This window comes from Pantherophis guttatus, chromosome 4 (genome assembly GCF_059756535.1).
Source record: "Pantherophis guttatus breed Tessera chromosome 4, ASM5975653v1, whole genome shotgun sequence".
Taxonomy (NCBI): Eukaryota; Metazoa; Chordata; class Lepidosauria; order Squamata; family Colubridae; genus Pantherophis; species Pantherophis guttatus.
Window position 1 is genome coordinate 43,088,838 of NC_142066.1, and position 24,074 is coordinate 43,112,911.

Genomic DNA, 24,074 nt, shown 5'->3' on the forward strand with positions numbered 1-24,074 from the left:
AAGAATATTTCACACTAATACTACTAATAATAAATGAGTTGCCACATTTATAAAAAGCACATCACCAGTGCAAGAAGTGCCTGATTGGCAGCAGATACTTTAGCTGCTGAGAATCCATAGAAAGGGGGGTGGGTGGGGAGAAAGGATTAAAAAAAAATATTGTGGTCTCTCATAAACTGACAGATTTATTATGACAAAGCCTTGATAGCAAATTGCAATAAATCTGTTGTTGTTGTTGTTGTTGTTTTACATGGCTCAAATCTCTGTGTTATTTTGCTGCAACAGACTTGCCTTGCAACCCCTCTGGAATTTGTCATATTAAACACACACATACACACACAACAAATGGGGAAATTTCAGGCTGACAGCTGAGTGGATGAGAAGCTACCAAGGTGTGAATAGGAGAATATCTCAGTATTTTGTATTATCAAATTCAGGTAGATTTAGCTCCATCCAGATAATAATCTCTTCCTCAAGAGATTATTTTTCAGTTTGGAGATTCCTCAAAGATTGTAATTCCACTACATTTGAGAGAGAACCAAAGGAGATGTTTTAAATACTCAGGTTAATATAATTTGGTACGCTTCTCTTCTCTACCCTGCAGTGTCCCCTAAATATAACAGCCACCAAACATCCTTAAGAACAACACGCTTTATAAATGCATAAACACGGATTGATTAGGATACATTTCCTTAAATGCTTAGAGTGGGGTGCAGTCATCTGCTGTATACTGAAAAACAGCAAGAGCAACAAAAATTGGGAAGGGGCAGAACAAGGGTGGAATGCCAAAAAGGAAGGTCTGAAACAATTCAGTTGGAGTTTGAAATTATTGTTCCTATGAAGAGACATTTTCTTACACATATTTAAGCCTAAATTAAATTGCTTCAGACTGCACTTTTTACATGTCATTGACACCGAATTCAAGTATTTAAATTTTTTATTTCTTTCCATCCAAATTAAAAAAAAAACACTTATTATTGGTCTGGTTTCACACACTCTAACTGTCTGTGTTTCTGAGGCTAGAGTTTCTCCCTCTCTGCTCCTTCCCTCCCTCCCACTCTCTCTAGTCAAGATGACATGACTGTGTAATCAAAACTCTGCCTTTGTTTTTTTTTTTATATACAGGTGCCCTCTTGACCTTTCAGATTCCCCTATAGATGCACTTGTTTCTTCAAGCTAGCCTCATGCCTGTCAGTTAAATGTATAATTATTTCTCTCTTGCTTTTCCTTGTTTTTGCAAAGAAAAGGACTGGACTTCAAACACACAGGCACTTTTTGATCTTTTTACCTAATCCATGGCACTATTGCTGGTGCCTCTGATGAAATGATCCAGTTTAATCCAACTGATGCCCCTCAATGTACCAGCTCCCATCATTTATAATCAGCACAGCAGTTTGCTTGCTGGCTAAAGATGAGGACACTTAACACTTAGCTTAACACAGTTGAAAGGCATAAAATTGGAAGTTCTTGTCATAGACATTATTTTCTTTTGGGGGAGGCAAAATTACATCCCCAATCTACCAGTGATTTACGAGGGGCATTTAGGACCCACATTTCTCTTCCCTCATCTACCTCAACTAATTTTCATGAGAATGGAAGAGACGTACAGGACGAACAGGTGTAGGGGTTGAAGTTGGCCTGGAAACAAGACGATGGAGGCTCACATCCTCCTTTAACTCACCAGATGGTTTTACAGGTGGGATAATTCTAAGTACATATATAAAAGTCACTTTAGGGCAGACATTATGTTTCCAAAGGGAATGCTGCAGAGACTTCTCTGGTGGTCTGTGAAAAATTCCCTCCCCATTGCTTCATTTCCTGTGATTTTGTGTGGCCTTTGGCTGAAATTGTTTTTGGTTTTTTGGATTGGATCCCAAAATCTTTTTATTCTACCAAATGGCTAAATAGGGGGACAGATATGTTAATTCTGGAAGCAGAGTATTTTCCCTTGTATTAGTAGTAATGGAATAGAAAAGTTAAATTGCATTAAATGCAAGAAAGAATGAAATGGAATGGAATGAAAAATCCACTTCTATTTCAAGAATTTAGAAGCATTTTCAAACCTCTTTTGGGTGGAAAAAAGGAGTCCCAGACTGGGTGGAGTTTAAATTGAATTTAAATTGAATGGAAATTAAATTAATTCAGTACAGATAGTATGGTGAGTTTCATTCATGTACTAACTTTTCCATTCTGACACAATCAAAATCATTACTCAGTGGTAGGGTTGTAAAAGAAGCAACTTCTCCCTCCCCCCCCCCGCTCCTCCCGCAGCCTTCCTGGGATTCCACATCAGTTATTTTACACTGATTTAGACAAACAGGGTTACCCTTTTTGGAAATCATTTGTCCCTTTGGGGAGGGATAAAAACTGACTTTGTTTGACATCATCAGAGTCTGCCATGCAATTCCCACCATAAGGAAAGTCTTTCTGTGAGATGACCTTGGCTGCTGCTGCTGCCTGATTCAGCAAGACTCAGAAGTCTGCCTTTGGGAGAATGAAATACAGTCGAGTGATTCTTATGTCCCCTCACCATTGGAATCAGTGGTGGGATTCAAGTAATTTAACAACCGGTTCTCTGCCCTAATGATTTCTTCCAACAACCAGTTTTCCAAACTGCTCAGAAAGTTAACAACCGGTTCTCCCGAAGTGGTGCAAACTGGCTGAATCCCACCACTGATTGGAATCCTTGATGAGGTTTCTATGCACTTAGCCCTTAGCAGATGGCAGCTCCTAATTGACCTTGGCTCATCCCAGGAAAGCTACACAGGGTGATACCGGTTCATGGTTGGATGAAATATCATGAGGGATGGCCAAGACTGGGAAGGCTAGAGTAGGAAGTCCAAAAAATCCCAGTTGGAAGCAATAGGTAAACCACTTCCATATGAGGTCAAAGATGATTCCACACAGTCACTAGGAACTGAGACACCATTTGAAGGAATCTTCGCATTTTCCTAATTTAACCTGAACACCCAAACTAGCCCATTACCTCTGAAAAGTTCAAAGGCTGAAATTGTGAGGAATCTCCCAAAGGAAGAAACTTCACACCCAGGAAAAGAGTTCATACAGTCATTCCCAAATCCAACTTTTGTCAGCTCAGCATCTTCAGAACACCCATGAAAATAACGACAGGAATCTCATCTCACCCATCTCAAGGGCACCTCTCGGAGGAGACTGGCTTATTCCCCAGCTGTGGAAACCTGCATACACTGTTAGGAAGACGGAAAAGGAAAAGTGAGGAAAATAAGACATCAGAAAGGAAAAAGAAATCTGCAACAGTTAGGCTGACACTGTTGCAAAAGGGAAACGTTTGATTGTAGCTTCATCCGTGGCTATAGTGATCGCCATGAGGCATAGATGAGGCTACCTGTTTCATCTACATTGAGCATATTTAGATGCAGGAATCAGGTGTTATTCCGTGCTGTGATTCTTCGTGACTGTCTGAACAAGTCCCTGCATTTTTCTTGGCAAGATTTCAGAAGAGATGTGCCATTGCCTCACTCCTGAGACTGAAAGAGCGCAAGTGGTCCAAGGTCACCCAGCTGACTTTGTACTTAAGGTGGGGGGCTAGAACTCTTGGTCTCTAGCTTGATGCCTTAGCCACTACACCAAACTGGTTCTTGGTGTGCTATGGGGAAATAATAGCTTCAAATCTGAATTAGACCTAAGCCAAGTATAAGTAGCAGGCATTAATAACCCTTCACCCCAGTAGGCTTGTCTGGCAACAACTGGTAGCCATTCTGTTTCCCACAATGCTCCAACATAGACTTAGTTCTTGGCATTGGCAATTCCAATTGTCTTATAAATTCAAATGGCCACCTTCCCTTTGATGGTCTCCTTTTCTGGGGCAAATGAACAAGAGGTCATATGTTGGTCTCCAAATCCACAGGGGGCCACATAGTAATTCCTAATGACATCTAGGTATTAAGTCAGTTCTGACTACAATCGGATCCAGAGGATTTAGGTTTGAAGAACGCTCCCTATCTTCATTGCCTACCACAGGAATGTGCTGAAATGGCAGCTACTCTGTGTAAAGAAAAAGGTCAGGAAAATTAAATAATCAGGACTAAAAATTCAGGCCAAAGCACCAAGCAGATGATGATCCTGAAAGCTTTCAATGGGGCAGAGATATATGTTTTGAGAGGACCCTGAACCAGAAATGTCCATGGAAGAGAGTTAGTGTCAAAAAAGTCAAGAAGGTGGCTCCAGTAACATGATTGCAGTTGCAATATTCACTTTTGATTTCCAACACCATTGGTCAATATAGCCAACAGTAAGAGATGCAGTGGGATATAGCTTAGCAGTAAATGGAGAGCTCATCTTACTCACCCCGGGAACATCCCACATACCCAATTCTGTAACATTGCCAAGTAAAATACCAGAACTCAAACTTGACTCAGGACAGCATTCCCCAATCTTTCTGGCTTTGCAGACCGGGGAGTGGGGGGGAGAGGATGGTTCTGTATGAGTGACAGGCGCACTCAGTGCAACTCAGCTCCATTTGAGCAAGCAGGTGGGCACATGCGCCCATCACTTGCACAAATGGAGCTTCATGCATGTACACAAGCCGCTTCCACAGCCTGGTTCCAAATGGACCACAGCTCAGTAATGGGCCACAACCCAAGGATTAGAGGCCCCAAGGATTAGGGACTCATCTTTTTATATAACCCCAATAATTATCTTTGCTGCAAGAAAGTCAAGAAGACATCCTTCTCAATATTGAAAGGGTGTTTTTGCAGAAACACATCTGTACCATCATAGTTTATGAGTTCCTTGCTTTTAGCCCTGATTCTTGAAAAATAAAGGATCCAAATTTCTGAAGCCCAACAGTAATCCTGCTACATGCCAGAAATGTCTGCAGGACCCAAGCTTTAGGTAAAACAATGAAAGCAACAGTACAGCATCATGTTGCAAGGACCTCTATTTTCATATTTGTTTTTTTTTAACTTGCCTCCCTGTAGATGATTTTGCCTGGTTCCTGATGTGCGTAAAATTTGCACAGCTGTTCAGATGGAGACAGAATGACATCCAGAATACACATGGAAGTATTTTTGCTTTATAATACCTGTTTCCAGTCTATTTTTCCAAAGAGGAAATCCCAAAATGAACACTAATAAACAAGCATGCTTCAAAAGGAGGAAGGATAGAATTTAAAAAGAAAAACAAATAATCTATATGTAATAGAATATAGTTTTCACCTAACTTTCATCCACAAAATATCCCTTCTTACCACACCACTTTATTACCAAATATTCTTGACTGAAATTATTTTGGTTTTTAAACTGTAGTTATGAAATTGAATTGGCATAACAGCACAGATCAGCTTTGTCAGAATCTTCTTCCTAACAACATTGTGAAAATTTTAGAAGTTTAAAATGCAACCTGTTGTGTGTCTGCTCTTTTAAGAGAAAAGCCCTGAATTCATTTTTCGTAACTTGGCAGGCAAATGATCCTCCAATCTTGCCCCCAGGGTATGCAAGAGTTGAGGTCTCTGTTGGAATTCGAGGTTCCCAGTGGACCGAGCCAGGAGCTCTGATTTGGTTCTGAAGGCAGCCAACTTCAGCTTTTCACCTTCCTCCTCCATGTTGCAAACAGAACTGATCTGCTGAATTTTCAAGAGGTCGCCAGTGCTGCAAGCTTTCTCAACACTGGTGGAGCAAAGGCTTGGAATACCTCTCTGGAGATCCCCCTTCCCAGTACAAAGCTTCTGAAATTTGCTGGGAAGACGATTGCTTTTCTCTTCAAAAAATTCAAGACAGTCAAGAGAAGAGATCTTTTCCCGTCGACTCCTATGACTCCCAGTAGGGGTGTTCAGAGGTGATGGGAGAGCCAAATTCTCTTCTTGCTCTTTCACACTATAGGGAGGAGTTGGAACTTCAAAGGTGCCATGAAATTGGGAATAATCTACACGGAAAAAGCCATCTTCCAGCGACATTACAGGAAGGAACCTATGGCCCCAGAGGACTTCATCTTCTGTATAGGAGGTTCTGGCTTGGCATGTCATTCCTAAGAGAAGAAAATAGTAAAGGAATCAAAATTAGCTTTGTAAATTACAATGCCATTCAGCTTGGCTTTTCCAAGGATTTTTGTTATTCCTCCAACTCTGCTTTGTGGGAAGACACAATTGTCCTTGTGGATCCACCTAAAATGGATGGAGCAGGAAATGCAAGCTAAGTAGGGTCTACCTGGACATATCTATATTCATATTTCTATGCTACCCATCTCAAAAGTGTGACTCTGGGCAGTGTACAATAAAACCATAAAAACAGTAATTACAAAAATCACTCTATAATTAAAGCATTAATATTATTATAAAAAGTTAACAGATGCTTTAGATGTTACACGCAATTAAACCCATATATTTAATATATGAACTTCCTTCTATATTCTGTACTGAATGGAAATGGTAGTACAACCTCGGCAGGAATTCTTCCACAGTTCTTCCATACAATGACTACCTTGCCAACTTCTGGAGCCAACTCAGTCTATCACTTCCCCAACATTTTCCTTTAAAATGGGTGAGAAACTTGTGGCTCTCTACATCCTGCTAACCTGCATTTGCTTCCCCTAGTGCAATTTGTGTCCAGTTCTGGAGCCACTGGTCCCCCTATCTACCCTTTCCAGAGGTGCTAAATATCTACTACTTTCCTGACTGCTTTTCCTCCCTAACTTCCTGCAAAATTGCTGTTTACACAAGACACAGACATACAGGATCAGATTATTTCATAGGACACCACATTCCCATTAAAATACCCATTCTCTTTTTTAAAAAGTCAAGTTTGTGATTTCCAACATCTGCACAGAGAACTGACTTACATGTGTGTGTGGCATGTTCAAACATTCCTTTTTTCTTCTTCTCTGACCTTACAGAAGATAACACAAATGTGGTTTTTCTAATGCCAAGGAAGCACATCTAAAAAAGTAAGATGGGTGTTGCAATTTGCCTTGGCCAGAAATAATGTAAAGTCTCGGCTTGGGGAACTATTTTTAAGACTCTTTGAATTTGAGGAAAAGGAAAATCCATTGCATTTGTACAAGGACTCTTCCTGGAATTCCTTCTTGGCTTTGTTCTTTCCTCATTCTCTGCTCAGATGTGATATAGCCTGTTTAGCTGGATGTGACTTGTGTAACATACAACCCCCCAAAAGCCTTGAGCAAGGGACCCCATCAAATTGTTACTAAATTGTACTGATTTAACCTAAAACTGGGTGGACAGCCATGAGTTTGATTGCCTGTTTCAAAGGCAATCAGGCAGAAAACAAACACATTACTCTGCCTCAGTTACTCCATTTTTGCTGAATCTAAGATGTCCTTCCAGTTTGAAAGATGTATTTTCTGGAGGGAAAAAAAAATACAGTAAATTTTAATGCAACAGAAGGGGAAAATCATTAAATAAATTACTGAAGAAGAACATGTGCCAGCTGAACATAATTAAGCAAGTTGAAATGAAATGAAATGTAGCTTTTCATCCGAGCACCAGATATGATTTTCTAGTGGGGAGGACCAGGCACACAACTGTGTCACCTGCAGCCGAAAAAAAGGTTGCGTGCTGCTAATCTAATCATTCTGGCAGTTTTGCTGTATGGTCCCATGCCCTCTCTCATTAGGCCGACTGCTGCGAAGTTTGGTTTGGCTCTACATAAGCTTTTTCCTGCCTGATCTGGATCTGGACTTCCTTTGTGCTTACCTAGAGAAGACACATCTTTGTGCAACCATAATCTGGTCAGGAGATTCATTTGGTTTGGATGGAACTGGGGAAAAGCTTCATGTCTTACCCATTGTACTTGCTTCTATTATTTGAACAGAATCACTGCACTGCATGAGATTAGCACTGGAATTCTTTTTTCTAAAAAGAAGTTGCTATTAATACGCCTTAGGCTGTTCACAGTTTAACAAGTAACAATGAAGGCAGATTTAGGAATATATGCCATGATTCTGTGACAGCAGTTTGGGACTCTGTTCAAACAATATACAATTCGTGTGTAACCAAAGGTAATCCTCGATTTACGATCACAATGGAGCCCAAAATTTATGTTGCTAAGAAAGGCAGTTGATAAGTGAGTTTTGCCCCATTTTACGACCTTTCTTGCCACAGTTGTTAAGTGAATCGTTGCAGTTGTTAAGTTAGCAACATGGCTGTTAAGTGAATCTGGCTTCCCCATGGACTTCGCTTGTCAAGAATGTTGCAAAAGGGGATCACATGATCCCAGAACATTGCAACTGTAATAAATGTGAGTCAGTTGACAAATGTCCAAATTTTGATCACATGACCATGGGGATGCTACAATGGTGTGAAAAACGGTCATAAGTCACTTTTTTCAGTGCCATCGTAATTTTGAATGGTCACTAAATGAACTGTTGTAAGTTGAGCATTACCTGTACACATTCAACAGCTGAGGGCAACCTACATGCATTAATGCAATTTCCTTTTTTTTTTTTTTGAACAAGTTTTATTAAATTTTTCTTTTACATATTACATGTTTTATGAATAGAGTATTGACCGGGTCACATCTTATACAACTTATAACCATGATGGCGAACGTATGGCAAGCGTGCCACAGGGGGCACGTGGAGCCATGTCGCCTGGCATGCCAGCTCACCTCTGGTGTGCATGTGTGCACCGGCCACCTGATTTTCAGGCCTTCTGGGCCACCAGAAGTAGGGAAACAGGCTGTTTCCTGCCTCTGGAGGGCCCGCAGGGTGGGGAAGGCCCATTTTTCTTTCTCACCTGGCTCCAGGGTCTCTTTATGCATCTGGGGAGGGTGAAAACAGCCTTCCCCACCCCCTCAGAGGCCTCCAGAGGCCCGAAACGATCCGTTTTCCAACTTTCGGTTGGACAGAAAATGACATTTTTTGCTGTCCCCAGCCTCCAGAGCCTCTCTAGGAGCAAAAAAATTCACTTCCTGTCCAACCAAAAGTTGGAAAATAGGCTGTTTTGGGCCTCCGGAGGGCCTCTGAGGGGGTGGGGAAGGCTGTTTTCGCCCTCCCCAGGTACATAGAAAAGATCTGGAGCCAGGTGAGAAAGAAAAACTGGCCTACTGGGCCACTGTGTGCCAGGAGCGGGGGGGGAGGGGGATTGAGCTTGCATTTGTGGAGCGGGGTGCATAGAATTATGGGTGTGGGAACGCGTGCGTGCGAACCTCCCCTGCCCCCCTTCCTTGCACGCGATGGTAAAAAGGTTAGCTATCACTGACTTATAACATATTTATATATTAATTTTTATAATCTATTCCAATCTTCTGTTTTGTTTTTTCCAAATACAATTTACATATTTCAATTTCTGTCATGATGTTCTTTTTCCCTACTTTTTTTATCTTATCTTGATCTCTTCTTAATACATAATATATAAACAATATTATGTATATTATATACATAATATATAAACAATCTCATGCCCTTCAAATCCTAATTTCTTAGCATTACTGCAACTGATAATCTTATTTCTCCATTTATAAAATATATTTCTCAAAATCCCCATCACATTTTTTGGCTATAAATAATGTACTTCATCTTATTCAATTTTTACTTTGAAACCTTTTAACTTAATTGACCTTCCACATTTTATCTTAATCTCTTCTAAGTACATAATAAGCAATATCACTATCCGCCCTTAATTCCTAATTCCTTATTATAGCATCATTTAATTATTTTATTTCATCATTTACAACATATTGTTTCAAAATCCCCATCACACTTTTTTATTTTTTTTCAATTTTATCTCTTGATTTCAGTTATTTTCATAATTGAACCAAATTACCACTTCATATTTCATCTGCTATTCATTTTACAATACACAATATACATCATCATATTTACTTTTTACATTCACAGTTACTAATGTTAATACAGTTCCCTTAGATCGACTAATATATACCTTATTTCCCTTCCTCCTTTCCACTGTTCTTCCCCTTTTAACCATTTTCTCTTGGTCTCTCCAGAATTCCACTTCTTAATAATTTTCTCCCTTCATCACATTCTTTTGTCTTCTTCTTCCTCTTCCTCTTCCTCTTCTTCTTTTTCTTTTTATATTTATTATATTTTCTTCTGAATCCTTTCTCTAGCTTTTGAGTCTATTGCTCGCCTAATTCACCCCCAGCTTTTACCTAATCTTTTCCCATTTCTTTCTCTTCCTTTTGATTGATTATTTTTTGGAAAATATTCTCCCCATCCATTCTTTTTTTGCCACTGTAAATCCCAGTGTAGTCATCTAACTTTTTACCATCAATTCCTTTACGTCAATATTATTTTCTTGCTTCTCATTTATATCCTCTTTTTCCTGTTTAGTATGTTCTAACAAAGTTTCTAACTTTTTATTGCCCTTTATTGATTCACGCACGTTTTAAGCATCTCAATTAATTCCTCACACATCCAAGATTCCATATTGTCAATTTAAAAAATTATTGATATTTTAACTTATATTTAATTAAGATTTAAGTTCATATAGTGTCTTTTTTATTTCCAGATGGTATCCAATACAAATGTTTGTCCAATCCACTCCAATTTAAAGTTTTATTGTTTTCCACTTCCTTTAGAAGTCGAGACCAAGCAGTTTAAGTAGAAACAAATACTCCTTAAAATTTCTCACAGCTCTTGAAGTGATCAAGGTTACTGTTGTTATTTCTTTCAATTTTCAAGCCCGTCGTTGTAGTGCTTTCTTTCCACCAGCAGATGTTTCTCTCCAATCCACAATTCTCAGAACAACAAAATATCCAGCTTGCGAAAGTGTTTTAAATCCACATAGAAAATATTTTCTCTCAAAATTCTTTTTCTGTTATTGTTTTTAATTACTCCAAGTTCTGTTTTGAATCCAATTATAACATTTCCTTTCTTGAGTTTTAATACTTTAACCTCCTCTTTGTTCTTCCTTCTAATTTCAGAACTGTCAAAATTATTTCAAATCCTCATTAAAAAGTACTTTTCTTCAGGTTTCTTTTTCTTGTATTAGTTTTAATTTCTCCAAATCCAATTTTAAATCCAAATACAAAGTTTTTTTTCTGGGCTTTAATACTTTAACTTCCCCTTTGTTCTTCTCCCTCTATTAAAATTCCCAAGTGCTAATTTCCTTACCGAGACACCTTTTAAAGTTTTTTTTTTTTAAATTTCCTTTTTTACCTATGAGTTGGCCAATCACTCACCCGGTACCATTACTCTGTTCAGACACCGCTCCTGCACAAAATCTTATTCCAGTTGCCCCAGCTTCAAAGCAGTCATTTTTAATGGCCACCACCCCTGCCATCGGTTCAAAGAGCTGTCTCCGACCTTTCGAGGAACTTGACTGTTCCTCTTGGTCGTCCAGGGCGCCTCTCCTTCTTCACAATCCCTACAGGATGGTTCCAGTCCGAAGACCCACCAGACAGCAGCTTGTCTGGCTGGATTGTCGTGAGACTCGTCGGAGCCCACTATTTTCCAGCCAGTCTCACTGTGATGTTTCTGGTTACCAAACACATCAATGCAATTTCCATTTGGATCCAGCCATGAAGGATTACACCAGACCATAAAGATATGCAAGCACTTTTAATTCTTCCATGATTCTCTTTGGATGTGAATGAGAAACATTTTATTAGCTCCAGTTGTTCAATACCTAGCAGCCTTTGCAACTAGTGCATCCCCTGAGCTTCATGTTTTCCAAACTTAAAATAACCAAATAAATAATAATTACACACAAGGGCCATATAGACTCTCAGCCAAGAAAAATTGAAACAGGCAATCTGTACAAATTATGCAAATTAAACATTGTAGCATCTTCCCTTATTTTGCATAATGTACTGTACCCTGGTTCCATTTTTTATCACAAGTTCTTTTGTTTATTAACCATTTAGAAGGAGGGTTTTTTAAAAACCCAATTATTACATAATGTGTTCTACTCTGTCAATTGTGAGCAGTGGTGAAATTCAATTTTTTTTACTACCAGTTCTGTGGGCGTGGCTTGGTGGGTGTGGTGTGGCTTGGTGGGTGTGGCAGGGGAAGGATACTGCAAAATTTCCATTTCCACCCCACTCCAGGGGAAGGATAATCCCCATTCCCTTCCTACTCCTGGGGAAGGATATGCAAAATCTCCATTCCTACCCCACTCTGGGACCAGCCAGAGGTGGTATTTGCCAGTTCTCTAAACTACTCAAAATTTCCTCTACTGGTTCCCCAAACTACTCAAAATTTCCGCTATCGGTTCTCCAGAACCTGTCAGAACCTGCTGGATTTCACCCGATTGTGAGGAAAAGAAACAGCAAAGGACTGTTTTAAGTGAAGAAACATACCCTGCACTGCTGCAGATTTTATTATGCTGCTTCTCCTGCTTTTGAGATCATGATACCTTTTTAGGTGGATTTCAACAGCCTTCAGGATTAGAAATCTGTGTTATAAATAATGGAAATGTGTTGACTGCTCTGATAGCTGGATTCTGAACTTGATTCTCTGTTCCATATACCTTCCTAAATTATAGTATTGGCAAATCCTGAGTCCTTTCCAAACATCACTGGTGGCAAACTCTCCACAATGCTCTGCAAAAGAATAATCATGAAGATAATCTAAAGAAAGTTTGTTGCTGTATCCCACCTTTATTATGTACAATTTAAGGCAGTGTACATAATGTTCCACCTCCTATTTTCCCCACAACAACCCTATGAGATAATCCAGAAAGGAAGCACATCCAGATGAACTAATTCTACTTTTATTACAAGGCTGCATTATTTATAATTTTGCAAATCTGATAGCACATTTCTCCTTGATTATCTTTACGACCCCAAAAATTAGAAAGGGGGTTCCTTCTGGGATGCTTGCTGGGCCCACATTCCTTCTGTGGATTAAAGCTGCCACTTAGCTTCCCATTCCTTTAGTGGTAACTCTTCCCCATTGCCCAAGGTCACACCATTACAGATGGGTTAGGCTGATGGAGAATGCCTGGCCCAAAGTCGCCCAGCCAGTTTTTAAGCTGTAATGCAGGGGTGAAATGCTCCCATTTTTGATCGGATCGCCTGATCTGGTAGCGATGGCGGCAGGGGGTTCAGAGAACCAGTAGCAAAAATCCCTGCTACCCCCCCATGCACAGCTGAGCCACGTGATCATCAGAGGCTTTTTTATTTTTTATTTTTAAAAGCATTTCCTCTCGAAATCCATTCCTACTCCCACACCACTCAAAGGGTGTCCATCCCAAATTGTATAGCTAAAAGTCTGTAGAGATTCTCAGTCATCCAAATCATGGCTGTCCCCACATACCATTACATAGGCCTAAAGGAGGCCTAGTTCCTGTTTTCTAATCCAGTACTTTAACCCTTACGCCAGGGATGGGTTTCTACCGGTTCACCCCGGTTCGGGTGAATCAGTAGCAGCGGCGGCAGGAGGCTCCGCCCACCCATCCAGACATCATCAAAAATGCTCTGCAAAACGCATGTTTGTACCCGCACAAATGTGAACCGGTAGCACCGGGATTTGAATCCCATTTCTGCCTTACACCAAGCAGTTTCTCTGTCAGTTTGTTTCAGTTCAGCCTTTTCCATTCCCAAAATGGTCCAGGACTACAACTCCCAGAATTCTCAGAGTCTACACACACTGGCTAGGAATTCTGGGTGTTGCCACATTGGGAAAAGTGGCTTTAGTCCTATTTCTTTCAGGGGAGTTAAAGCATAACTAATCGTCTAACTCATAGAAAGGTCAGGAGAACACCATATGGCAATCTAGGAGTGGGAGGGCAGAGGATTTGTGCAAGCGCTGTGTTTGTACCATTCATCCATCAATTCCAGTTTGTGTAAAGGTAAGAACCAACCTGTGGCTCCATTTGCTGATGATCAATCCCTCAGTAGTTATTGACTTAGCTCAGTTTATTTAAGTATGTTTCACTAGCCCTGTTAAAGAGTCTTACGTGCTTAGGAAGTGCTGAAGGTAAAATACACAAATGGATACAGAATGTATATTCAGAGAAGTGATTAAGAAACCCTTTTAATCTCCTGGGGTAGCAAAATCCTTTATCTCAATATTTTGTTCCAAGCAGAGCATGGACCCAATCCCTGCTCAGAGTTGTACACTCTGAGAATTCTGGGAATTATAATCCTAGATCAGAGTTGGCAGGAGAACAATGGTGTCCAAGGGCTTCTACTATCTCTTGACTGGAAACAGCTGGAGTCACATTGATAAACTCACGAGAAAATCCAAGATCCGAGAATAAGTAATACTTACTAAAGAAAGCAGGAAGCCAATACCAAAAGAATGGTAGCAACTAAAGTTACAGGTAGCCCTTAGTTTATGACTATAACAGAGCCTGCTAATTATGGTCATAAGTCATAACAGTTGTAAAACAAACCACCCATATGACTGACCTGGTTTTACAACCTTTTTTGTGGCGGTTGTTGAGTAAACACTACAGTTCTTAAGCAAACCTATTGTTCACTATGGGCATTTTTGGCCAAAACAGGATTAAACACTGTTTTTTGGCAAAAACATCGTACATTGTGTTAACATAAGTAAGTAATGTGAGTATAGCTACAAGTAGTTGTAAATGCAGGGTGACTGCCAAGTACCCAAGATGCAGTCATGTGACTGTGAGGGCAGATACCCAACCATGGGACTTTGAAGCCAAGTTGGAAGTATCTTTCAAGGGGGAGAGTTGACACTTGAAACAGTTGCTAAGTGAACAATCTTGTCAAGGGCTATCCATGTAGAAAAATTATCTTTTTTAAAATAAAAAGAGGTTCCTATGATTAGTTTTTCATTCCACCTTAGCTAATGTCCTACTTGGCTCCCTTTTTTGAGTGGGTTGGCTTGTTTAAATCTGGCCTTTGCTTGTGATAGACTCTAATTTGCTCTTGTTTTTGCCTGGCCCTATGAAAATTGACACAGTTTTGGAACAACTCCAAGCGCCACAAAAGCCACAGGTTCATGATGTATCCAACTATAGGTAGTTCTCGATTTATGACCACAATTGAGTCCAAAATTTCCATTGCTAAGAAAGGCAATTGATAAATTGAGTTTTGTCCAATTTACCTTTTTTTGCCCCAGTTGTTAATCACTGCACTTGTTAAGTGAATCACATCGTCATTAAGCAAATCTAGCTTCCCCCATTGATTTTGCTTGTCAAAACTTGGCTGGGAAGGCTACAAATTGTGATCACATGACCTCAGGATGCTGCAATCATCGTAAATAGACCACCAATAGCCTCTCACCGCCCAGTACGCTCCCATAGAGAGGGGCTTCTCAGGGTGCCGTCAGCCAAACAATGTCGACTGGCGGCCCCCAGGGGGAGAGCCTTTTCTGTGAGGGCACCCACCATCTGGAACGAGCTCCCCCCAGAGATACAGAAGATTCCGGATCTGCGCACTTTCCGCCGTGCCCTCAAAACATTCCTGTTTCAGCAGGCCGGCCTGGCCTAACTTTCCCTTTATATTGCTTTTTGATTTTATTTTAAACTGGGATGTCTTGAATTATCTAGGACCAGAGTGTTTAGTATATTTTAATTGGTTTTTTTTTTTTATTAACGTTTGTATTACATGTATTTTTATTGTTCGCTGTTCACCGCCCTGAGTCCCTTAGGAATAGGGCGGTATATAAATTTAATAAATAAATAAATAAATAAATAAATACATATCCATTGCCAAGTGATCAAGTGATCATGTGATCATGGAGATGCTGTAACTGTCCTAAAGTGTGAAAACTGATCGTAAGTCACTTTTTTCCAATGCTATTGTTTGAATGGTCACTGAATGGAATGATTGTAAATTATGAACTATCTGCAGTCATAATTTCCTATCCTTGCTCTGCATTTCCTTCTGACAACTCCCAAGATTCCTTGCTTCCTGGCCACATTGAATGGGGTTGATTGGAGTTGGTTCAAAATATCTGGAGGGCAACATCTGCTTTCCCAGAATTTAGGGCAAAATGGCCTTTCAGGCAGAGTTAAATCTATAGTGTTTGGCCTTTCTCTTTTTAGGAATGTGTAAAACATCTCAGAAGTTTTTTGTCCTAAAGGCTGTAATAAAGAATTGTTGGAAATCTCAGATTAGCTCAGAAAATACATTCATCTTTTATTGTACCTTTATATTCAATATTTAAAATAATATTTCTATTGCCCAGAGTCACTCTGTGAGGGAAATGGGCAGTTTCAAAATATGATAAATAAATAAAATATGATATATAAATCATAAGAAATCCTGAATGAAAATTTATGCACAATTCTAAGTCACACAATCATTGACTGGAGGGAGAAATTACGAGTGTACCTTGTGTCAGGAAAACTATGGTTTTGTTTGAATTTGCCCTGGTTTTTTTGATAGGTTCACTACTCCTGAAGAAGAATATGGTATACTGCAACCTCCAGTGTTGGAGTATCCATAACTTCTGGATGTAAGTCTTTTCACTGATTAATTGTTCTAATTGTTCCTGTTGTCAGGAAATTTCTCCTTAGTTCTAGTTGTTCTCTCCTTGATTAGTTTCCATCCATTGCTTCTTGTCCTGCCCTCAGGGGCTTTGGAGAATAGGTTGACCTCCTCTTCTTTGGGGCAGCCCCTTAGATATTGGAACATTGCTATCATGTCACCCTTATTCCTTCTCCTCATTAAATTAGATACACCCAATTCCTGGAACCGTTCTTGATATATTTTACCTTGCAGTCCCCTAATCATCATGTTGCTCTTCTTTGCACCCTTTCTAGAATCTCAATATCTTTTTCTAGCTGCTTACTCGGGTTTTTAAATTTTGTGTATTTATGTATTTTATTGTTGGCTGTTCACCGCCCTGAGTCCTTCGGGAGTAGGGCGGTATACAAATCAAATAAACTAAACTAAACTAAACTAGGCAGTTGGCCAAAAGTCCTGGGTTACAAGAATTACAGGAGTTGTGGACCTCCAGCCACTAGGGCGCCAGGTTGATGAAGGCTCTTGTTGAGTCATCAGCTGCCAGGAACAACTTCTCATAGGGAACATCATGTCCTCCAACAAGGACAGAAATATGCAATAATAGAGAAGGCAATATTTTCCCAGCAGTTTTGCTACCAAGAGAGTAATAAAAAAAAATGGGAATGTACAGTAATCAGCAAAAGAGCTTTCTTGTGTCTATCCGCTCATTTTAGAGGTACTCTGTCTTTTAATAGGAGCCATTCCAAAGAACAATCATTCCTGCATAGATTCTGCAGAATTTGAAGGCAGGTACTGCAGTTGAGCTGCCAGCTGACATCTGGAGAAAGTTGGCTCAGATTAAGCCCTGGAATAATTTACAACCCAATGGGGAGGGAGTTTCTTCCCCTTCTTGTCTTCAAAGGCAAAAGGTCCCCTCTATTTTAACAATGGTAAATATGTCAGAACTTAAAAAGCATCTACACACTTCTAATGTTGCTTCATTAAATAGGTGCCCCTGAATCAGAATGGCTGTGCTACAGGTCACATAATTAACTTTCTGTACCAGCTGTATTGTTATTTGAGTCTTGGGGCTCAGCACAAAGGACAGAGGTTCTCCAGTATTCTTAAATGGTGAGTATATGGCATGTAATAGAAGGGGGGCGGGGGCTTTCATTCCATAGACATGGCCACCTTTTTGACTTTTTAAAAATATTTCATTCATTCACTGCAAATGAATTGGTTGCATATCCCACTTGTCATTTAAAGCTGAACAAAGGGAGGACCAATACAGAGCAGCAGGCAACTGGCATAAGAAATGCTTAGGGCTGATCAAGGTATTATGCATAATGAAGCAGGTCCCTAAACCAGAATGTAGCTAGTTTAAAGATTGTAATAAGGCCTTAAATTCTTTCTCATTCATTTGTCCAGCTAATTTACAATGGTGGAGTTTCTGATGATGTTACCTAATTCGGTAATGAAATGTCAGGAAGAAATCCATCAAGCTCAAAGAACACCAATCATCCCACAGTTTAGAAGAGAATTTACAAATTCTCTTCTATTGGTAACTTAGAATACCCTATGTTATAATTGAGAAACTATTTATCAGCGAAATATTCAATCATGCTATATGGGGGAGGAGGGAAAAGAGAAATAAATTTGAGCCAGAATTCAATAATAAGATGAATGTACTTCTAATATAGGGCATGTCTTAAAGCATGTGAAAGTTTTCATATAAAAAAAATACTATTTTGGGGCAAGTGGCAACAGATTTCTTTTTCAATACTAAAGAAATCACCATAGTCACAGATAATGCTAAATAGTTTCCAAGATCAAATGTTGATTTCCAAGCATGTTGGAATCCACATGAGGAATCTTAACTAGCTCATAGGTAGAATATATAAACCGTATTCAGATAATAGTTCTCCACACTAAACTGAACTGTGATTTATTTAATTAATTGAATTTTAATGGTCTACCAAAGACTTTTAACTATGAACTGTTATCAGGGCTGATTTGGTATTTGCAGCTTTCCTTTCCAGATACACCAATAGCTCATTGCCTATTAATGTGAATAGCTTTGGGCTAGATGTCCCAATGTTCACTGAGCTATGTAATAATAAATACTAAGAATAAAAAAGGAAGAAGAAATAATGTTTCTTATATACCTCCCCATTTGACAAATTAATTATTGGGGATGTGCATCAGATTTGAATTGAAGAAATGCTAAGAATGTTGTTCCTATTTTACCTCTGCCCTAACACACAAACAATTGCCTTAGGGACATGTTTGCCCTTTGAAGTAGTCCAAATAAGAAGCGCAACTATTGAGTACTAACTTTACCATTATTGTAAGATTACATTTAGAGAATCCTGCAAGTCTGAAGGTATTTCTCTTGTCCTTTACTTTTACTTCCTGGAAAACTAGGGAGAATCTCTTCTGAAACCCTACTGTGGGCTGAGCTACCTTTTGCATGACTGTTATCTAGTTTGCATTCTTCCTGTTGTTTCTCAGTCATTCTCACATACCATTACAGAAAGTCACATCTCTCTCCCTCTTTCCATATCCACAATAACTTTGCATTTACTTACAAGGTATCATAAATAGAAAATGCAACATACTTGGAAGGAATACCCCAATATTAAATTTACATGGGTAGGCACCTGATTGCATCACTTACCCGTGGTTTCAACAATGCCTTCAAGGATTACGACAATTTCAAACTGCTCGCTCCTTAGGGATCTTTGCGAGAGGGCAAAAAAAGGACTCTTATCACTGATTTCATGACAGATGGTTAGAGGAGAAACGAGGAACAGTTGGTCGGCCCCAGTTCCAAATCCAACATCAAGCTCACATTGGTCTAGTGGCAAGAATTCACCTTCTGGTGTCTGTCGTGACTAAAGATAAATGGAATGAAAGAGAAATAATTTCAGCAAATTAAGAACTAATTTTGCAGCATAAAAAAGGGAGGGAGCTCTTTTCAGTAATATTCAGAGCACTTTGCAGACTGCAGAGGCTTGATAAAAATTAACTTGAGAGATGTTAAGATAGAACTCAATGGAAAAATGGATTTTATTGGGACAGATGTAAAGTCAGCCCCTTTCCACAATTTACTGAGCAGTTGGGATCAGATTTCCCATGAGGCCTGATCCAAGACAGGATCCATTCCTCCAATCACAAGTGGTAGGGCACATCATCATCATCGTCAGCCATTCAGTAGTGTCCGACCCTTGGCCACTCTATGGATAAGCAATCTCCATACTCCTCAGTCTTGCACCATCTCATTTAGATTTGCCATGGTCATTCTGGCATTATCTTTTATAGTGTCCAGCCAGAAGATACTAGGGCGACCCTTCTCCTTTTTCCTCTGATCACTCCCAGCATGATTGACTTTTCGAATGAATCAGCTCTCATAACATGATCAAAGTATGACAGCCTCTGTTTGGTGATCTTGGCTTCATGATATTTTTGGTGAGGTAAAGTGATAAGTGATAATCAGATCACCTATAAACAGGCATTCCTGTGGATTGTCTAATTTGGTCCCCAGTGTTCTATACCCCTAGTTGTTACATGGATTAAAAAATTATGGTTTCCAAAATCATTTAATTCCAAGTGCTTTGAGAAAAAAATCTATCAGTACATCTATTCCAGTCTTCCCAATTTCAAATGCCCTCCAACTGAATTCCCAGGTCGAAATTCCCAGCAAGGACACATACCAAAAATACATAAAGATCCTCAAGTTAGGGAAAACATGAGTTAGATACATTCATTTCTGAAGTTACCAAGCTCATCAGACCTCAGCTGAGTAGGTCATGACAGTTTATCCTCTCTTCAGATTTGAAAGAACCTGTCAACGTTGGTCCTAGTGGGTTGCTGCCTTGCGGAGGGGAAAGGCTGACATTACATGTAGGGGTAATTATGAGAGTTTGCAGCAGCAAAGTTGAGATGATTGATTTTAGGATGGCATTTAGGATGGCAACCTCAACCCTGTCTTCAGATGAGCCACTTCCAGCAGCATGAGCTTTAAAGCATTACCGTAAGTACAATTAAAGGTAATAAGAACAGTTGGGGACTGTAGTTTAGTAGCAATACCCATAGTTTGCTGACAAAAGATCTTCTGCACCATCTCATTAAAAACAAGAGGAAGTTAGCTGAATGAATAATTTCTGACTGAGATTTCAGAAGGGCATGGTCATAACAGCCAATCATGTGTAGGTTACATCTATTTGCAACCCAGATCTGGTAGCCCTCACTTAGGGAAATTCAAAAGGACAAAGAAGTGGAAGATTCAGTTACAGCAATATTTCTCAATGGCAGCAACTTTAAGATGTGTTGACTTCAACTTCCAGAATTCCAGCATGCTGGCTGGGAATTATGAGAGTTGAAGTCCACACATTTGAAATTGCTGAGGTTGAGAAACACTGAGTTATAGCATAACTTTATGTGTTCATTTGATTGTAAATTCTGGGTTTTAAATGGGATTACAAACTGGGTATAGCATTTGCCGGCCCTGTGCTCATTGGTAGGACTAAGCAAAGGTTACTTTCAGGCTGATCTTGGAAAAATGCCTTTTTTGCAGAGACAGCTGAAGTGGCCTCTTTGCAGATCAAGTATAGGATGACAGGGCAAGCATAAAAGTAGCCTTTCCCTCCGGGACAAGTAGACATGTTTTGCTCAACCATGGTTTACAGATAAATCATATTGCCTGAATTCACACAACAAATTAAAGAAAACCCACAATAATACAGACCACATGGACCGGATTATCACAATTTGCACATCTGTACCTGTTTTTCTAGGGCATGCTAAGAAAGATTGAATTAATCTTATTTGCACAACATTGGAAAAGTAAGGAAACACCTACGGAAGAAGATATAATTTAAAAAATATTGGACTGTGCAGAAATGGACAGATTAACACTGAAGATAAAAGAAAAAGAAGACACAGAATACTTTCAAACTTGGGACTTATTTTATCAATGGTTGGACAACAGAGGTAGAAATTAAGACTTTAAAATGTAAACAAATCAACCCGCAGTTTTAAACAGAGCAGCTAATGCTTCATACCCAACAGTTCTTTTTTCATCTGTTTAAATAAAAGGACTGGGCTTACATTTTATGCTAAACTATTTTATGCTTTTATTACTGTTGAGTCACTCATCTGTGCCACACAAATCCAGACACCTATTGGAAATCATGTCTGCTATCTGTGAGTGTCTGGATTTTCGTAACCCAAAACCAGAAACCCTATTTGTTACATAAACCACAGCAGGCTACATTCACAGACCATACATTACAGTTAAAAAACATTATGGATGTATTTGCAATACACCGCAAAGCTAAAGCTAGTATAATCTCCTGATATGTTGTGTGAACCCTCTTTTGAGCATTTTAATGACCTCATAAGTTTTTGTTTTTTTGTTTTTGCTTCATTGATATATTTTCCAAGCATCTAAGGAAAATTCTCCTTTGGGCTCCCTCCCTCCCAACTCCTTTTTGCCACTCCACTGAGTAGAAAAATCAATCACAGTAAGCCATAATGTGTTTCTGTCTGCTTTTGACTTAGTGCAATGAGTAAACCCAGCCATTCTGGCTATGAATCAGGGTATATTGCTTATTACACATAGGAGAATGGCATAGCATTAGGTGCACCCCCTTCAAACCCAGCAGAACTTCAGGTGAAGCTATGAATTATTGGAACCTAATGTATGCCTCCTAAGAGTTAAATACTATTTCTTGTTTTTACAACAATTTTTATTGTTATTGTTGGCTGCCTTGTTTAATAATGTTTTGCCAGTCTTATGAACAGTGAGCAGCTTGGTAGCTCATCTAATCTATAGGCAGGAGCTTGCTCGGTATTGCTTTTTTTGCTCCTAATGCAAAAAAATAATAATTACTGAACAGATGTGAGATGTGCCTGCTTTGTTTTATGATCTTTGATTAATACCACAACCCATGGTTTAATGCAATTTATGAATGAAGCCTTCTTTGGAAAGATCTAGCTTCTCCATGAGAGTGATTGAAGAATTTGGATGGAAAACGCTCTCTGACACCTGACCATCAAAAGCCTAACCTCAGAGCCTTTTCAAGATATGATAAGACATCCCAGGTTACTACTAAATAGAACAAGGAGGAACAACTCTTGAGTTGCTACATATTTAGGAAATGCAGAATTGGAAGGCTGGAAGAAAGCATTAAATCCTAAAATCATTTAAGGCCAAAATCCGAAATGATTAATTCTTATTTTCTCCATACTGTTATGGAGTATATGCTGAAGCGAGGTACTGTTATTTAGCTGGTTGCAGAAATCTAGAATGCCATGAAATATCAGCAGGGCTATTGTGCCTCTTTGCCATCATTGGTGATCTTATGGGTTTTTTTGTAGCCCAGGTATTTGCCTAACTTGCAAACTAATTTCTTTACAGGATCTGAACTATAAGATAGGAGAGCTAGCTGAAAGATGTGTCTTGCTTGAAACCCAGCATTTCACTTTCTTTTAGAATCATTTATTTGAGATAGAAAAGCTATAGCATTGCTTCTCAAACTGGGCAATTTTAAGAAGCATAGACTTCCAACTCCCAGAAATGATGGTTGGCTAGAGAGCTCTGTTCATACAGCTTAAAATTGCCATGTTTGAGAAACACTGAGCTGTAGTTAGCCTGAGCTGACAGACTGGCAGCCAGTACAATATCAAAACCATACTTTTAAATATATTCCAGAGCATAACACTGATTTTGACCCAACTGGCACAATGCCTATGCCACCTCAACTTTTCCTTAAAAGGTAAAGGTAAAGGTTCCCCTTGCACATATATGCTAGTCATTCCAGACTCTAGGGGGTGGTGCTTATCTCCGATTCAAAGCCAAAGAGCCAGCGCTGTCCGAAGAAGCCTCTGTGGTCATGTGGCTGGCATGACTAAACACCAAAGGTGCACGGAACGCAGTTATCTTCCCACCAAAGGTGGTCCCTATTTTTCTACTTGCATTTTTTACATGCTTTTGAACTGCTAGGTTGGCAGAAGCTGGGACAAGTAATGGGAGCTCATCCTATTACGTGGCACTAGGGATTCGAACCGCTGAACTGCAGACCTTTCGATGGACAAGCTCAGCATCTTAGCCACTGAGCCATTGCATCCCTTCAACTTTCCCTTAAGAACTGTTAAAGACACAGGAAAGAAAATATTCCAGATCATTTTCATTTACTCTGGAATGCTGGGTATTAGAAACTTGATCCTTACGTTTACTCTGGCATGTTAGGAACTAGAAACTTGACTTCTAAAAACTGAAATGCTCAGATTGCTCAGTTCAGCTGGGAAGGAAAAAATGCACCCCCTATCTTGCATTTGACCTTCAAATGCCACCATTGGAATCCAGCTCTAGGAAGTGCTGAGATGCCTGCTGTGCCAACTACCACAACTTGCCTGCTGTCAAAAGTCTCCAGCACTCACCAGGGATTGCATCTGATAGTCAAAGCACTTGGTTTGGACTAGGGCCACAAGTCAGAGAACAACTCGTTCCAACACGAGTGACAGCTTGAGGCACTTCCTACTCTTGTGCCATGGCTACAGCAGAATCGGGAGGAAACAGTTCTTGCCAGGAGGAACAAGGGCTGGCTAGCTGCAGATTTCCTTCAAATGCCACCCTCCAATAAGAGTAGACCTTGGAATTCATCCTGAGTTTTGTGTGGCTGATTCAGTTTGCAAAAAAAAAAAAAAAGAAAGAAAAGAAAAAAAAAGAAGAAGAAGAAAGAAAGAAAGAAAGAA

The 24,074-nt window shown here is 39.6% G+C and overlaps 1 protein-coding gene across 1 annotated transcript in view; it reads right to left on the reverse strand.

Annotated features, from left to right (window-relative positions):
- Positions 1–1,482: 1,482 nt before the first annotated feature.
- Positions 1,483–24,074, reverse strand: part of LOC117664490 (G protein-activated inward rectifier potassium channel 1-like) — a 29,235-nt gene continuing 6,643 nt past the window's right edge. Inside the window, exons 2-4 of the mRNA XM_034415419.3 lie at positions 18,994–19,210; positions 5,380–6,003; positions 1,483–3,206 (exon numbers count right to left, since the gene is read on the reverse strand). Of these exons, the coding sequence (XP_034271310.1) occupies positions 5,399–6,003; positions 18,994–19,210 (822 nt within the window). The 3' untranslated portion in view covers positions 1,483–3,206; positions 5,380–5,398. The remainder of the gene's footprint in view (positions 3,207–5,379; positions 6,004–18,993; positions 19,211–24,074) is intronic.